This window comes from Rhagoletis zephyria, unplaced genomic scaffold (assembly GCF_001687245.7).
Source record: "Rhagoletis zephyria isolate East Lansing unplaced genomic scaffold, Rhagoletis_zephyria_1.1 Rzeph_scaffold_00546, whole genome shotgun sequence".
NCBI classification, from domain to species: Eukaryota; Metazoa; Arthropoda; class Insecta; order Diptera; family Tephritidae; genus Rhagoletis; species Rhagoletis zephyria.
In genome coordinates this window covers 31,263-49,668 of record NW_016157630.1, presented here as the reverse complement: position 1 = coordinate 49,668, position 18,406 = coordinate 31,263, and the positions used below count along the sequence as shown (strand labels likewise).

Here is an 18,406-nt window from a genome sequence, read left to right as displayed (position 1 = left end):
ATTATCAACGAAGAGGTGGTATGCAATGAAAAGAAATAATAAAAAACTACAGACACAAATGAAAAAAGAATAAAATTCATACCTAACGAAAGCATAAAAATATCCCATGAAAGCTATTCAAAAATCCTTAATGAAAGCTTAAAATTGGTGGCACCATTCGCTAACATTATAAAATAGTTATTTTTAATCATAAACAATTTCACTTGGGGTCGCCATAGCCTACTCGTAGTATATTGCGAGTAAAGAGATGTTCCTGCTTTAGCGTTGAGTTTTTCCGACTTTCAAATATCTAAGAATTTTACAAAGGCGTGTAATTACTGGCGTATGCCAATGACATCGATATCATCGGTAACAAAAACCTCGAAGTCTCCCCTGCCTTTTCCAAGTTGGATAACGAAGCAAAGCGATTGGGTTTGGTGATCAACGAGGACAAGACGAGGTATCTCCTGTCATCAAACAAAGAGGCAGAGCATCCGCGCCTTGGCACCCACGTCACTATTGCCAGTTGTAATTTCGAGAAAGTAGACAATTTCGTTTAGTTAGGAACCAGCATACCACCGATAATAATGTCGGCATGGAAATCCAATGCCGAATTACTGTAGCGAACAAGTGCTTCTTTGGACTGAGTAGGCGATTTGGGAGTAAAGTTCTCTCTCGACGTACAAAAACCACACTTTATAAGTCCCTCATCATGCCCATGCTGGTATATTGCGCAGAAGAATGTACAATGACAACATCCGATGATGCGGCTCTTGAAGTATTCGAGAGAAAGATCTTACGGAAGATTTACAGGCCCCTACGCGTTGGCGACGATGAGTACCGCAGACGATGGAACGATAAGCTGTATAAGCTTTACAGCTGTTCCGCTGGCTTCGCCATGTCATTCGAATGGGAACCGCGTTTCAGGTCTAAAAGTATTCGACTCGAAATCCGCTGGTGGTAGCAGAGGAAGAGGGAGTTGCCCACTGCAATGGAAATACCAATTGGAGAAGGACTTGACTTCACGTGGCATTTCCATTTGGCGTAAGTTGGCACAGAGAGAAGCGACTGGCGGGCTCTGTCGAACTCAAATGATAAATTATCTTCTTCTTGGATGCGCCAGAAGGAACAAGGACAACATTCCTTATAAGATTGTGGCAACGGTTCGATGAAAAAATTACATAGCCATTGCTCTCGCTTCGTCTGGAACATCTGCGACATTGTTACCAGGTGGAAACATTATCATTTAGCTCTTATGCTGCTATTGAACATACAAATTATCGAAACCCCCACGTGCAATATTTCCAGAACATCCGGTGTGGGAGAAGTACTTATTACAAAAATGGAAAGTCATTGTTTGGGATGAGTGCACGATGGCACATACAAAATCGGTGCGAGATTTGCGTAGAAATGTTGAACTATTCGGGATTGATATTGCTCGCAGCAGATTTTACGCAAACATTGCCTGTAATTTCTCGGTTGACACCAGCGGATGAGATAAATGCTTGCCTGAAATATTCAACATTGTGGCAAGACGAATATACATACATTGCAGTTGACTACGAATATGCGTGTCCAACTAAAGAGCGATTAATCAGCCTAGGTAATCTCGCGACAATTACTGAACATAGGGAATGGAGAGGTGCCAGTCAATGAGAAATTAGGACGAATTTTATTGCCTGATAATTTTTGTAACTTAGAAACATCGAAAGGAGAACTGATCGAAAAAATGTTTCCGGATATTCAAATTAATTATAGGAATCATGATTGCCTCAGTGAACGAGCGATTCTTGCCGCGAAGAATAAGGATGTCTATCAACTCAATAATGTTTTTCAATCCAACATTCGAAGTGATGAAATAACATATATGTATATTAGATGCCTTATTTTCTCCATACATTTTGCTAAAGTATTTCAGATCCTTCCTCCGGCAGCAGAATATGAAAATATGACGCTAAAGACCTAACAAAATGGAAAAACAATTTCATTATTGCAAAAACTGAATTAGCTACTCCGAAAACCACGATTTATAAGACTGTTTTGCTATAACTTTAGATCCTTATATGAAAACACATTCATCTTACACAAGAAAGAAAAAAATATGAATATGAAGTTACCCACACGGCCTAAAGTGACAATTTGGTACTATTTTTCAGGAATTTTCAAATTTATTCGTTAGGATTTTCCAGATAGTAGTAATTTTTCCAAAACTAAAATATTAAAAATTGTAGCTAATTTAATGTAGTCATAAAAAAGTTGACATCTTTAAATAAAATTATATTTGAACTAATAAATTAGATTTACGTAAAGCCATGTCTGACATACATACTTTAATTTTTTTTTTAATTTTTATGCTTGGATGCTAGGTAGGGAAACACTTTCTGGTGCGCCGCTACGGGTGTATAAGGCATTCATCAATTAAATTTAAATTTTAGAAGAAGAAACCATTTTTTATCTGAGAAGTAATGGTTTTTATTTACCTTTTCTTAAATAGTAAATAGCGGTGCATAGATAATATTGAAAGTTTTGGTATAAATTAATTTGTATCAGTTTTTTAGCAGCATTTTAAAAGATGCAAAGTTTTCCGTCATTTTCGAAATTTGACATTACTCTTTTAAAAAAGTAGCAACCAAATTTTTAGTTCAACTTGGATGTTTAAGAGAAATGAAAAGAAAAGAAGAAATAAAACTAAAATAAATACTGAATCACATGTCTGTCGGACTATCGATAGGACCAAAAAACAATCGATAGTAGGAAAAATAAGAAACATCGATACTATCGATAGTGCCATCGATAGTTTTGCACCTCTAGCAGGGATGGAACCCGCATCAGCAGAAGCGCTATCCACTGAGCTAGGTACACCCCGTAAACTCTATGTATAAAGTTAGCGAAACAACATGAAAAAAATGTCGCATATACCCATGAATTTGCCGTTTTTTGCCGTTAATTAGTTGTGGAACAAATAATTTTGTTGCTCTTGTAGTGTTTTTAGATATAAGGTGTTTTGCTAACTTTATATAAACTTACCTAAGCACCCCTCCAAACTCAAAAACAAAAGACTAGGCTTTATGTCCAAATTTTTCGTTTTTTTGCTGTTCCAAGATGAGCTAGTTTCCTTTCAATAACTTTTAGAAGAAAATATTAATAATAAAATAGAAAAGCAGGTAATTATCTAGGTGGGCTTTCAACCCCTAAAATTGAAGGGGGCTACCATTAGACGCGTCTCAACCCAGTAACAAGAATCCGAAAGCGGAAATTAACTTTTTTACCGCATCAAAAGTTATTAACGAAAAACTTTTCCACAATAGCACCTTTTTTATTCCCTTACTACACTCACACAACCGCACAAATTGCCCACCCTACAAGACAGCTGACTATCATATGAGTACTCATATTATCATTACCCCTAATCACAAAAGTGCTTATCAAAGTCCTCATTTTCGTTCAGGCCATGGGAAAAAATTTAGTACTTTCCCCTCAATGTTGTCATCAGAAAGTCCTCAGTACTAATAGTCAAACTACTCATTTATGCCGTACTACAAAAACAAAAGAGTAAATGTGTGAGAATTTTTGCCTAAAGTGCTCAGCAATGTCTTGTAGGGCACATTTCACCATACATACCACAACAATACTTCATTTTAGCCATATATGTCAAAATATCGCTAAATATATCACTAAAAACTTATATATCTTATTCATTATAATGTAAACAGTTTTAGTGTGCTCAACGCAAAATTTACCAGCTGATGTGCGGTATCGCCACTCAACCTGAATGGAATAAGTATTGAATATGTTTACACGGAGTTCAGACTGTTATGTGCAATAAGTAACCCTGGAAATAACTAAATAGGTAAAAACTCTCATTTTATCACTAATTTTCGCCTGCAGCGCTTTTTTCAATAAAAATCGATACTTCGATATATAATGAAAATTGATTCTTTGACCTTTAATACCACCAGTTATTATTATTTCCACCTCAAAAAAAGAAAACCGTTATGATTAGGACTAGGACCGCTATCGATCCCAATATAATTTTTTTTTAATCAGAGAAATGTATGTATTCTGCACTTATACTTTCTCATTTCTGTGTTGCCGAAGAAGAGGGGCTGAAAAGCTTTTGCAGAGATATTTGGTGGATATTTTTTGTTTGACAGGTCAGCTCGGAAATTTGCAAAAAATACTATATTTCCAACCGACATTATTAATAAATTCGTGCACAGATATAGTAAATTTTGTTTTTATAATAAGGCGTGAATTCTTGTCTACAAGTGTTTGTAAAAGTTTTTTGATTCGAATCAGTGCAATATTTTTTGAAATATAGTTATTGTGAGATTTTAAAATTTTCAGAAACGTTATAAACCTTCCATTTAAGGAAAAAAAGTCAGGACCATACCCACTATTTCATATTTTCCGGAGTGAGAAGTCGCTATGCTACACTTTTTCCCTCATTTGTTTTTAAAAAAAAACTTTTATTCTTAAACACTTTTTATTAAAGCCTTTAAGCACGTTTTTAAAGTAGTGTGTACGGGTTATATGTGATGAGTTTTAAAGTGTACTATTTAAAGGCTTAAAGTCTAACCTGATTGTAATCCTATCCAATTTTCTTTTGTCTCTCCGTCCTTCTTGTATATTTTGGAGTTTGACAGCTGAACTTCACCATAGGCCTGGATAACGCAGCAAATTTTCGGGCGCTGCTACCATGAAGCCAGCGGCATGGCCGGTATCAGGGCATAGAATCATCGCAATTGCGCCATGTTGTTTCTTTTTGCAGAGCCAATTAAACGAGCGAAACGCAGCCAGGGAATGTTAAAAGTGAAAGTACATAACGTGCATTGCGTCGCCGTCACCGTCACCGGCAGTTTGTCAAAAAAGCTGATTCGGTGTATTTGTATGAAGTAAGTTACATGAAGACGGTGACGTTGCCGCTCAAATTAGCTCAACTCTCAAGTTTGTTTATGCGATTGCATCAAATGACAACTATTCAGTGTTTTGTTTACATGTTTGAATGTAAATTTTTCCAGTTTGTGAAAATTTTAATATTTACGGAAACACGAAATTTAAAAAATAATGGAGGAAAACCTAATGGAGGAAGTGAAAGAGTACAATGCAAATTTTGCAGAGTATCAGCGAGTTAATGATTTTTCGGGCGCAATGTCAAACGAATTGTGTGTGACTTGACGCATAAGCATCGTTCACGGTGATGTTGACGGTGGCGGTGACGCTGTCGCAATGGATGGCATGTACTTTCATTTTAATTAACAGCCAGAGCATGGAATTTAACATATTCTGATGAATATGCGAGTAATTATGTACTTTTGTACGTGTGCTATAGTAGTAGATATCAGGGTTGTTGCGAATATTCGCAACCGCGGAGCTTCCGCATTACTTTTAACATTGGCATTCGCATTCCCTTTCGCATTCGCAATAATCAATGCGGAGCTGTTGCGAATGCGAATATTTTGCAAGTGGACCGATAAAACGTATATATGGCAAAAAAATTACATATTGTAGCCAATATTTTTGCCTGTGGTCGTAGGAGTATTTGTGTAACAAAACTGGTCAAATGTCATATTTATCAACTTTGATAAAAATGTCTTTAAAATATTATTTCTTAAGCTATATAACCGAGCTATTAATGGGCAGCCATAAAAGTTCCCACTTCTACTTGACCTTTGACGTACGTCAAAGAGAACATAGTCCTTTTAATTATATATTTTTTCTGTGCTTTAAATACCTGCTTTGGCTTCTTTCTTTATTGTGATTTTTTTGGACCAATCTAAAAAAAAAGGCGTGAGTACTAGGTACTCATGAAATTTGATGTGTATACATATGCGAACGGCAAAGCATAGAAGTACGTTTACATATAAATATAATCTCAATCAAAGCTCGTTAGCTGTCAAATTGGTTGTGCGATTTATTAGGCGATTCAGTTACATACATACAAATGTTGGTTAGGTCNTCAAAGCTCGTTAGCTGTCAAATTGGTTGTGCGATTTATTAGGCGATTCAGTTACATACATACAAATGTTGGTTAGGTCAGAAATTAAACATTAATTTCACTTAATTTTATTCATTTTGCTGATTTAATTTTTTATTCATTTTCATTTTTAATTCTACATGAAATTATCGGTATGATTGATAAAATATGATACTTGTATATACTTATAGTTTGAGCATTTCTATTTGTATATATTCCTAAATTTAGTTTTAGAATCTGTCTATATAATCTGTGGTTCATGTAGGTGAGAGCGATTTTTGGGAGAGTTGTGTAGAGATTGAAGTTGCAGGATTTTACCCGATGCTTTTTTGTTCCGGTCGTTTTGATGTTACTCACTTTTTACTCTCACTTCAGAGAGTGATTTTGCTGTTTGACCTTTTTCCAGGATTTTCCACGAAACGTATTGGATCAGAGCTATTATATCATCCATGTATATGCATATTATACATACATATATTCATGTATGTTCATCAGTTATCAAGGGTCCCAGTTAAAATGATTTCAGTTTTTTTTTTAAATTTTCGCCTTGCTTTTTTATCAAAATAGACTACTAAACCTATGCCTAAAACCATCTACGAATATCAAAACCATGGCATGAATCACGTATGACGACAATCGTCTGAACGATATCGGGTCGAGATTGTCTTGCTTCATAAAAATCAAAAATTGTTTGATCGTTTGTGCGATATCGTCAACTCGATTCCAGTTTTGCTTCACGTAACAGTAACACGTAACAGCAACACAAATGCAAAAATCAGTGTTTTGACAACATCGTTTTGTCAGTATCGTTGAACGACTATCGTTTCAAAGTTACGTGATTCATGCCCAGTTGCAACAAATGAGTCCATACATATTTATGTACATACATAGGTACAAAGCCGTATGCATGTGCGGAGTTTAAATAATCGGAAGTAATTCGCATTTCCTCTTACTATGCATATGCCGAAATGTATGCAACCAGCAGAAGTGTGAAGCAGAATTACTGAAATTGCGTGCTGAAATCGAGAAAGTTCAAACACAAAGAATTTCTCCCGACGTGTCTGCTGACGCGGTTGTTTTTGGCATACCGTATACCGAAGAAGAAAACTTAAACAGTACGTTTAACCGTGTGTGTCTCTCTATTGATTTTAATGCTCCGCAAATTCGGGATATTTTTCGTACTAAGGCTACCAATAATAATCAGTGCGGTGCGGTTATCATTAAGTTCCATTCACCACTGGACCGCAACAGAACACTTCGCGCATTTAGTGACTACAGGAAAAAAACTAAGGCTGTAGTCTCTGTTTCTGTTGCAGGCTTCGAAGGGAAATTTTCTATTTTTGAGAGTTTGACCACAGAAACGAGGAAATTACTGCACGAGGCCATACGATTGAAAAGAGCGGGGAAGCTGCTGTCTGTATTTACGTTGCGAGGTGCTGTCTATGTCAGAGTTGACAAAGGTTCGTCAGCTATTAAAATTGATGAACGTAATGACTTGCAAAGGTTTTCTTGCTGTATTCTTTTTCTTTTATTCTATATTCTTTATTCTTAGTTTATGTTTAATGTTTTGCTAGCATTTGTAAAGATGGTTCATAGTGTTATTGCGCTTTTTACTATATTTATTAGTTCTTATTCATACCTTGAAGTTGCTTTTGTTCACTTGCTTTATGGTGTCTAACAGCAAGATCAATAGCATTGATGATAATAGTCGCATTATGTTAAATGTTCTATGTAATCAACAGATAGGGCTTAATATCGTCCATTTCAATGCTAGAAGCTTAAACAACATAAAAATGGATTATGTTAGATATGTGTTTACGTGCTCTGCAGTTGATGTTATCTGTGTTTCCGAAACATGGTTTCCACTTGATGTTAGTGATGTTCATTTTAATATAAATAATTATAAGATTATTCGAAAGGATCGTGTCGGTAAAAAGGGTGGTGGCGTTGCTATTTATTGTAAGACCCACATCAATATGAAACTTGTCGGCGAGTCGGATAATGGAGGGGTTGAATATTTACTTGTTGAGTTGTCTGATCGTGTGAAAAAGTGCCTTGTTTCATGCGTGTATAACCCTAATAAATTTGTCAGTATAAGTCCTTTGTTTGATAAGTTGTCCAATATTGCTGTCGACTACGAGAATATTATACTTTGCGGTGATNATAGGTACAAAGCCGTATGCATGTGCGGAGTTTAAATAATCGGAAGTAATTCGCATTTCCTCTTACTATGCATATGCCGAAATGTATGCAACCAGCAGAAGTGTGAAGCAGAATTACTGAAATTGCGTGCTGAAATCGAGAAAGTTCAAACACAAAGAATTTCTCCCGACGTGTCTGCTGACGCGGTTGTTTTTGGCATACCGTATACCGAAGAAGAAAACTTAAAGAGTACGTTTAACCGTGTGTGTCTCTCTATTGATTTNGCTGGAAGCGAAAGAGCAGAAGTGTGAAGCAGAATTACTGAAATTGCGTGCTGAAATCGAGAAAGTTCAAACACAAAGAATTTCTCCCGACGTGTCTGCTGACGCGGTTGTTTTTGGCATACCGTATACCGAAGAAGAAAACTTAAACAGTACGTTTAACCGTGTGTGTCTCTCTATTGATTTTCATGCTCCGCAAATTCGGGATATTTTTCGAACTAAAGCTACCAATAATTATCAGAGCGGTGTGGTTATCATTAAATTCCATTCTCCACTGGACCGCAACAGAACACTTCGCGCATTTAGTGACTACAGGAAAAAAACTAAGGCTGTAGTCTCTGTTTCTGTTGCAGGCTTCGAAGGGAAATTTTCTATTTTTGAGAGTTTGACCACAGAAACGAGGAAATTACTGCACGAGGCCATACGATTGAAAAGAGCGGGGAAGCTGCTGTCTGTATTTACGTTGCGAGGTGCTGTCTATGTCAGAGTTGACAAAGGTTCGTCAGCTATTAAAATTGATGAACGTAATGACTTGCAGAGGTTTTCTTGCTAATCTGTGTTCTTTTTCTTTTATTCTATATTCTTTTATTCTTAGCTTAAGTATGTTTAGTGTTTTGCTAGCATTTGTAAAGATGGTTCATAGTGTTATTGCGCTTTTTACTATATTTATTAGTTCTTATTCATACCTTGAAGTTGCTTTTGTTCACTTGCTTTATGGTGTCTAACAGCAAGATCAATAGCATTGATGATAATAGTCGCATTATGTTAAATGTTCTATGTAATCAACAGATAGGGCTTAACATCGTCCATTTCAATGTTAGAAGCTTAAACAACATAAAAATGGATTATGTTAGATATGTGTTTACGTCCTCTGCAGTTGATGTTATCTGTGTTTCCGAAACATGGTTTCCACTTGATGTTAGTGATGTTCATTTTAATATAAATAATTATAAGATTATTCGAAAGGATCGTGTCGGTAAAAAGGGTGGTGGCGTTGCTATTTATTGTAAGACCCACATCAATATGAAACTTGTCGGCGAGTCGGATAATGGAGGGGTTGAATATTTACTTGTTGAGTTGTCTGATCGTGTGAAAAAGTGCCTTGTTTCATGCGTGTATAACCCTAATAAATTTGTCAGTATAAGTCCTTTGTTTGATAAGTTGTCCAACATTGCTGTCGACTACGAGAATATTATACTTTGCGGTGACTTTAATATCAATCTCCTTGCTGGTGATTCATTTTGTTCTTCGTTGCTTGATAATGTTGCAAGCTTAGGTCTTTCGGCTGTTAACATCTCAATGCCAACTAGGTACTGTCATAATTCTAGTCCCAGTCTTCTTGACTATTTTATTGTTTCTGACCGTTCTTCTGTATTAAAATTTGACCAAATTTCTTTTGTCTCTGATCACGACTTGATTTTCTGTTCTCTTGATATTAATTTTAATGGTGTAAGAGAAGAGAAACTGTATGTATATCGAGACTTCCGATCGATTGATTTGGATGCTTTGTATCGTGAACTGGACAATGTAAACTGGTATGACTGTTGGTATTTCGAATCCGTGAATGAAAAACTTGAACATCTAAACAACAAATTATTATCTGCGTATAATACTTATGTTCCATTACGCTATAAAAAAACTACCACATGCCATTGGTTTAATGGTAAAGTGCGGGAAGCCATCAAGTCCCGTACTAAGGCTTACCGCACTTGGAAGAGAAACCGTACAACAGCTAGCTGGGATGCTTTCCGCGTAGCTAGAAATAAAGCCACCTTGGTAGTTTAGGCAGAAAAGCGAAAATACTTTGCAGTCAAACTTGATCCTTCTCTCCCCTCTGGTAAATTATGGCGGAACATTAAAAATCTGCAGGTACAGGCCAAGGACAGAACTGAGTGTATGTTAGATGTTGAAAGTCTGAATGATGTGTTTCTTTGTAGTGCCTTGTATGTCACAATTCGCCCCAAATCCTACGTCAATTACGTATTTGAGCGTACCTAGATGCATCCTCAAAATTAACTCAAATGCGGTTGGCGAGGATGGTCTGCCAATTCGATTTATTAAGTTAGTTATGCCGTTCATCATAAGTCCACTGACACACATCATTAACCACTGTTTTACCACGTCTTGTTTTCCAAAGTTATGGAAATCCGCTTCCATTTGTCCAGTTGCTAAAATCAAACAAGCATGCTCACCTTGTGATTTTCGTCCAATTAGTGTTTTGCCTGCCTTGAGTCCCTAATGTCAGAGCAAATCATGTCAGATATGTCCGAAAAGAACTTGTTATCTCCTTTTCAATCAGGTTTTAGAGCAGGGCATGGTTGTTCAACTGCGATAGTAAAAATTCTTGACGATTGGCGAATTCCCTTTGATAATAATGATGTTTCCCTCCTGTGCTTGCTTGACTTTTCCAAAGCATTTGACTCCGTAGATCACACACTGCTCTTCTCTAAGCTTTCATATTATTTCGGGTTCGGTAAAACTGCACTATCTCTTATGAAAAGCTACCTAACTAACTAAGTCCGTAACACGCGGTGTTCCTCAGGGATCTATTTTGGGCCCCTTGTTATTTAGTGCTTTCATAAATGACATATTCATGACATGCCAATATGTAAAAATGCATGCATATGCCGATGACATCCAGATATATTTATCGGGTCCGTCAAGAGATTTGCACAGACTCACATCTGATTTGAATATGGACTTATCATCTATCTCGCATTGGGCTGCTCTTAACGGCCTTTGCGAAGTCGTATATTCTACCTGTTTTTAAGACAAAAGTCCCTTTTAGCAGTATTCCTTCAGTTTTTCTTGAAACCAGTCCCCTAAAATTAATTGATGAAGTAACCAATTTGGGGTTTGTTATCAATTCTAGCCTTAGCGGCGTTGATCACGTTAATTCTGTTGTGAACAAAGTATATGGTATTCTAAGAAAACTAAGGCAATCGGCATCGTTTGTTCCGATTCCCACTAGAAGAAAGCTTGCGCGTCAATTAATCTTACCTATTATTACTTATGCTGAGGTGGTATAAAGTAAGCTTGACTCCAGGTCATCCCATAAGATTGACACCTTATTTAACCAAATCACACTTTATGTATATGGATTGCGGAAGTTTGCCATATTTCTGCGTGGAGATGTAGCTTGTTAGGATGTAATATCACTGATTCAGCACAAAGACCCCTCTTTATCTTTATGAGAAATTAATTTTTCCAAAGTCTGAGCGTTCCTGTGATCTAATGGTGCCTTTCTTTAAATTTAAGACCTCTACTAGACTATTTTTCATTAATGCTATACGAATCTGGAACTCAATTCCCGCTGCAATTAGAAGCAAGATCAATAAAAGCAACTTCAAAAACATTCTATATAGCTACTTTTGTAACAATTGATGAACCATCTAATATTTAAAGTTAATCTCTGTTAACCTATGAATATATGATTTATGATTTAATTAATTATATGTATTAATGTATGTGTTTGTATTGAATCTATTTGTTGTACTATAAAAGATCTTGGTCTTACTGTACTAATATTTAATATTGAAATAAATTGAAATTGAAATTGAAATTTACAATAGCAAGCAAACACAGGGTGCTTCTAATGAAAATAAAAAAGTCGGGAGTACTAGGTACTCATGAAATTTGGTGTGTAGACATAGGCGAACGGCAAAGCATATATGTACGTTTATTTTTTAAAAATTTTATTAAAAATACCTTTACAAACCTCTTTTCCTTGCTAGCGTCAATTTCTGTTTACTTTAACATTTGGCATAAACCTGGGTTGGACACCAAAAAGTTATCGGTTTAATCTGAGATTATTTTATAATTATAATTTTGTATGGCTAATCTCTTTTTCTAATTACAGATTAGGGAGTGAAGCTCGAAAATGAGGATAATATTTTTATAGGTAAACCTATTAGGCGAATCAGTTACATAGATACATGCACATAGTTTTAGTCATTTTGCTGATTCCTAAATTTAGTTTTTCTTCTAGGAATATGATCTGTGGTTCTGCTTCATCTGTCGCTAGGTCTACGTTAAAGTCATGAATACATATTGCATACCATCGTTTGTTTGCAAGNTGAGGATAATATTTTTATAGGTAAACCTATTAGGCGAATCAGTTACATAGATACATGCACATAGTTTTAGTCATTTTGCTGATTCCTAAATTTAGTTTTTCTTCTAGGAATATGATCTGTGGTTCTGCTTCATCTGTCGCTAGGTCTACGTTAAAGTCATGAATACATATTGCATACCATCGTTTGTTTGCAAGATGGGAATCTAAATTCATTTGTTCGGCATTTCCTCTTACTCTCGTCTTCTCTTTGTGCAATCGTGTATTAACTCGGATCCAGTACTCAATGAACTTACAGGTTTTTACATGAACCTGCACGAAGTTACAGGAAAAACGATCCCGTACTCCAAAATCATGTAAATGAGAGGGATTTTTTGAGAGTCTTGAAGATAATCAAGTTGTAAGATTTTACCCGATGCTTTTTTGTTGCAGTACTTTTTGCTGTTACTCACTTTTTACTCTCACTTCAGAAAGTGATTTTGCTGTTTGACATTTTTACAGGATTTTAAACGAAAAGTATCTACTGGATTAGGGTTATTATATCATCCATACGTATGTATATTATACATATATTCACGTTTGTTCATCAGTTATCAACTGTCCCAGTTAAAATGATTTCAGTATTTTTTTAAATTTCCGCCTTGTGTTTTTATCAATAGACTACTAAACCTGTGCCTAAAACCATTTACGAATATCAAAACCAGTTGCAAAAAATGAGTTCAGACATATGTATGTATATATATAGGACATATGTATATTATAGGCACAAAGCCATATGCATGGACATAGCTTGCGGAAGTAATAATCAATTGTACCGCATTTCATCTTACTCTGCATATGCCTAAATGAATGCAGCCATTTGCAATAGCAACTACACACAGGGTGCCTCTAATGAAAACAAAAATTTTCTGCTGCAATACACATGCTACGCCCTTCGAAATTTTCTGCTGGGCTATGCGTTACAGCTTCGCAAATTTTACCCCTACCGAAACCAAAGATGTATACACATCGAAAAAACTACTAGACATAAAAGAAGAAAGTGCGCACTGTAATTCTTAACAACATTTTCGTGATTTGCGTTTGGTGTTATAGGCGGCATACACGGTGCGTCTGACTCGTGAGTCAGTTTGGATGTGTTTGTGAAAATAAAAATGTGTTAGTTACACCAACATCCCAGTAGAACTTGGGAGCATCGTACGATTGCTCGGTGAGTACTCCCGTGGGAGTATACGAATACTTCCCATTGCTCCCTACGCTTCTGTCTATAAGCATGTAATTTTGTATACTCCCTTTAACATTGGATGTCCTAGGAGGGGGAGTAATCCCTTTTACCTCCTAAACGAGCAATCGGGGAGCACACACAGAATTATCATCCCACAAACCTTAGAAACCATCCCATATTCCTCCCGAACGAGCAATAAGAGAGTGCTCCCATTAGAGGCATCCCTAAAGCCTCCTATAGGAGTAATAAGACAGCAGTGATAATGAACATTTTAATTTAGCCAAATAGATTTTGCTATTTATTAAATTTTTTATTTAACTTTTTAATCACGCGCGTTTGTGCAATTTTACAAGATCTTAACAGATAAAAGTACGAGATCAGATACAAACATAAATGATACGTCTTACATAATTGCTTAATTTTAGAATTATATTGCAGAGAAATCATATGAAAGTAAAACATAATAATAACAAAACGGTAAGATAAGATTTGAATTATATGCACCTAAATGAACATATAAGTATGTACCCGTATATGATTTCCTGGGTGTCAAGGATGCTTGCCTATTCAGGAATCCACCAAGCGGGGAAATTGCGAAGGTGACTTTGCTTATCTGACATCTTTGTCACCCGTGCGATGTTTAAACCCGGGGGTCACACTTAAATGCAAACACTAATTTGTGCCATCTGAAAAGTATTTAACGGTATATTTATAAGTAATACAATACTTAATATATTTAAACAAAAGTTGAGGTACATACCAACGGACTTTTATTAAAATCTCTGTGCTATCCAAATTAGATTATTGTGTCCTCCCTATGCGTCTATAAGAAATATTTTCTGTTGGTTTTTTTTCTATGATACATTTTTCCGAAAACACAAAATTTCTTTTGATCGAGGTGCGTATTGCTCTCCTATCAATCAAAAAGAATACTCTTGGATTTCTCGCTTAGGAGACATCACTTTTTAATCCTAAACGAGTAATAACGGAGTACAAAACCGACAAATCTCGCTTATTGCTCCCAAATCATGCCTCAGGAAGCATTCTTTAATTGCTCGCTTAGGAGATCTCTCATTACGCTCCTAAGCAAGCAACACAGGAGGACAAAACCGACAAATCTCGTTTATTGGTCCCAAATCATGCCTCAGGGAGTATTATTACGTCGCTCGCTTAGGAGATCTCCTATTTGATTCCTAAACGAGTAATAAAGGAGTACAAAACCGACAAATCTCCCTTATTGGTCAGAAATCAGGTTAAGGGCAGTAATCTTTTATTCCTCACATAGGGAGATCTTCCTTCAAGTTCTAGTGGGATGACTCCCGGCATGACTCTGAATGATTCAACTGTGTGTAGTCGAAGGCGAGTCAACACGTACACAAATGACTCGCGACTCAGACTTACCGCGTATGCCACCATTACATTTATTCGTTTGAATAATTTCAAATGGGGCCCTTTGGGGAATTTATTTTTAGCAAAAATTAAAAAAACAGTAGTATTGTTTACTTGTTGCAAAATATTTTTTCCATAGGGATATACATTGGATCCTTGCTAAACATTTCGGTGGTATAACTGTCCCTTCTTTGCTATTTAAAGTCAATGAGTAAGCACCTTCAATAGGGATTTTCAGTAGAAATGATCAACGTCTAGCTATAAAGAGAATCGATGCTCAAATAATTAAACAGCTATAGGTCTGACCTTTACTTAGGAAAGAATTACGTAACTATTTGTTATTCAAATGCTTATAAAAAAATTGGGTGCTTTAAAAAAAAATAACAATATTCTGATCCGATTCGGCTGGTAGCCACGACTTTGAAAACAGAATTTTGTTCAAAAATAATAATCTATTTTCCATATCCACCTATTTAGCTCGCTATAAGCACACATTTTTCAAAGCGGTCGCATAAGAAAGTTTTAAAAATGAATTACAAAAACTAAAATCGAAAAGTGCTGATAAAGTTATAGGTTCTCCAAATTCTGAAACAACATGACATATGTATCTTGTTTGGCTTGTAAGCGCTGTTTAAACAACGATCTCGCCATTATGCTAGATTCTAATGGTTTTTCAAAAATACTTGACATCCACATTCGCATTCGCATCCGCGGATGTTAGCTATTAGATATTCGCATCCGCATTCGCATCCGCGGATGTCTAAAGTTCCACATCCGCAACATCCCTACTAGATATCAATGTGCATACATATGAAAGGGTTAGAATCATAAGGGTCTAAGTGACATTTTTTGAAAATATAAGTTATACCTATATTTGTATAGTTAAATATAGTGTTTATTTGGGGAAAAAGAGTAATCATTCCTTGAATTAGTTAATTAACCTGCATTCATTTAGGCAAGAATCATTTCAAATGCATTTACCTAGAATTTAGAATAACTAATCAACTTCAACCTTAATTATCTTAAAAAAATGTCAGATCTACTTAGATCCTTTTGATGCTGTGAAGGGGATACGTACGTATGCATGTGCGCAAGAACGTTATCAATAAATGATTTTGGAGTATGTACATATAAATGCGTGTGGAATGCATTTGCATTTGACTCCAAATATATTGGGGCATATTCATAGTCGAGATAAAGTCGACTCCAAAGTTAAAGTTTCTCAACTTAAGCTTGAGTCGTGTAAGAAAAGTTCAGTATTTCTGCGGTAAGAGCAGAAGTGGCCTAGCCCTTTATATATTCACGATACTTTAAAATAGATAAGTTAACAGCCCTTAATGCTTTATTAATCTAACTTTTTCTCTTTCATTGCATTTCCGACAATTTTCATTTCACACATACATATTCAGTGCATCGATAAGTGCAACTTTCAATAAAAAATTAATTATGCTAAATATAACTTTAATATAAATATGTACATATATAGCAAGAATGATTTCCGACTTCTCAGCATGCATTTCTTTTAAGTAATTAAGTAATTTAGGGCCGGTTACTCAATGTCTGGTTAACACTAATCTGCGGTTAAACGTCGTTATCGTTATAGTGTTAACCAGACATTGAGTAACCGGCCCTTAAAGCTCTATTAAAATGCACTTCTCTATATTTTGCGTTGTTTACGTTCCTGGCGCCAATGCGCCGCCGTGTTTCCAATTAGTGTATCAGCGCCAGTAGCACCACCCTCGGTATAAGCGTAATGGCGCAACGGCGCGCTGCGTTACCCAGCACTACTCCTCCACAGGAATAAGAAATGTTACAACGAATAGCATAAAGGGTCAAGTGAAAGCGAATATAAAAACGTATTGATGAAGTGGCTGCGTTAAGGAGGATAGGATCATATTTTCTGAATTTTACAAAGTGCATATTTCAAACCGAATTTCTCAATAAATTCCGCGCCGAAAATTACAAAAGTAGGCGTTAAACTTATGTGTAGACCCTATACTACAAGCGTGTGCGAATTTTTCTTGGATCGGGTCACCTCTTTGGACACAATACCCCGAAATAGTTGGGCCACTTACTAAGCCGTACCCGTTTTTTCTTTTGCTTGTGTGTTGTGGTGGGCAAACTTATTCTTATATCTTATTTCGACAGCTGAGTGGAAGATGGACCTATCTCGACAGCCAGTTCAAAAACGCCCTATCTCAAAAAACTTTTCAAGAACGCCCTATTTCAGAATTTTATTGAAAAATACCCTATCTCAGAATTTGGTTGAAGAACGCCCTATCTCACTTCAAAATGTATTAAAAATGTGCTGATATAGGGCGTTTTTGAATCGGCAGCTTAGATAGGGCGTTTTTGAAACGAATTCTGAAATAGGGCGTACTTGAAAAGTTTTTTGAGATAGAGCGTATTCGAGCTGGCTGCCGAGATAGCTCGATCCTCCACTCAGCAGTCGATTTTTTGTTGAATTCATTACGGAAAAAACGCGCTCAACAAAGCATGTGAGTGCCGCAAGGATAATAATATGAATTTACTTATATGCCCAAACATTTTATTGCCTGTTGCGGTTTTCACTCCGTAAGCAATTATCCAAAATTCTTCAGGTTATGAGAAAAGTTATTCCATGGGAAATTTAAAAGATTTAAATTATCAGTTTACGCAGATTTTCTTTCCTTCAAAGTCAAATAGTGAATTGGCATGTCCCTGAATCTCGCCCTCTTGTGATTCACAAACTTTTCTGGTGACAAAATCAAAGCTTTTTTAAAAGTATTTAATTGACTAGGTAATCGTTTCAAAAGTTCTTCGGTTAGGGTGATTAAACATTTTTGAGTATTTTAATATGCTTCTTAAGTCAAGTTTATCACGCAGTTCATTAGCCTCTTCTGTAAACTTATCGTGGAAAACTAGGTTTTGTATATTATTAATTGGGAAAAATGTATTTGAAGGGAAAAAACCGCCAAAAATCGCCAATGGCGATTTCCTGAATTTTTACGCGCAAATATCCAAAAAAAAATCGCCAAATTGGCGCGAAATCGCCAAATATTGACACTCTGCTTTAAGGACCCCCGATTTTAGGGGTAAAATTAGTACCCTTGGAAAGCTGGAGATCCCCACTTTTAGGTGCGAAAGCCTTCTAGTTTTTAAAATAAATAGTACTAGCAGACCTGGCGAACGTCGTCCCGCCCAAAATTAGATTTTTAATTTAACCATTTTGATCCAACATTTTCTCCAACAGTCCACGTTTACGATTTCCATTCGCACTTTCATCGGCTAAGATTATGGTTTGGTGGTCGTTTGCCGCCTTAAATAACCTAACGAAGGTGTTATGTCCATGAAGAAGTTCCCTG

General features: G+C 36.1%; 1 protein-coding gene across 1 annotated transcript; it reads left to right on the top strand.

The window, feature by feature from the left end:
• Window positions 1-8,579: 8,579 nt before the first annotated feature.
• Window positions 8,580-10,377, top strand: LOC108360250 (uncharacterized). The gene is made up of 2 exons (XM_017612462.1): window positions 8,580-10,155; window positions 10,249-10,377. Exons 1-2 carry the CDS (start codon window positions 9,094-9,096, stop codon window positions 10,375-10,377), a joined length of 1,191 nt encoding a protein of 396 aa, XP_017467951.1. The 5' UTR covers window positions 8,580-9,093.
• Window positions 10,378-18,406: the final 8,029 nt, after the last annotated feature.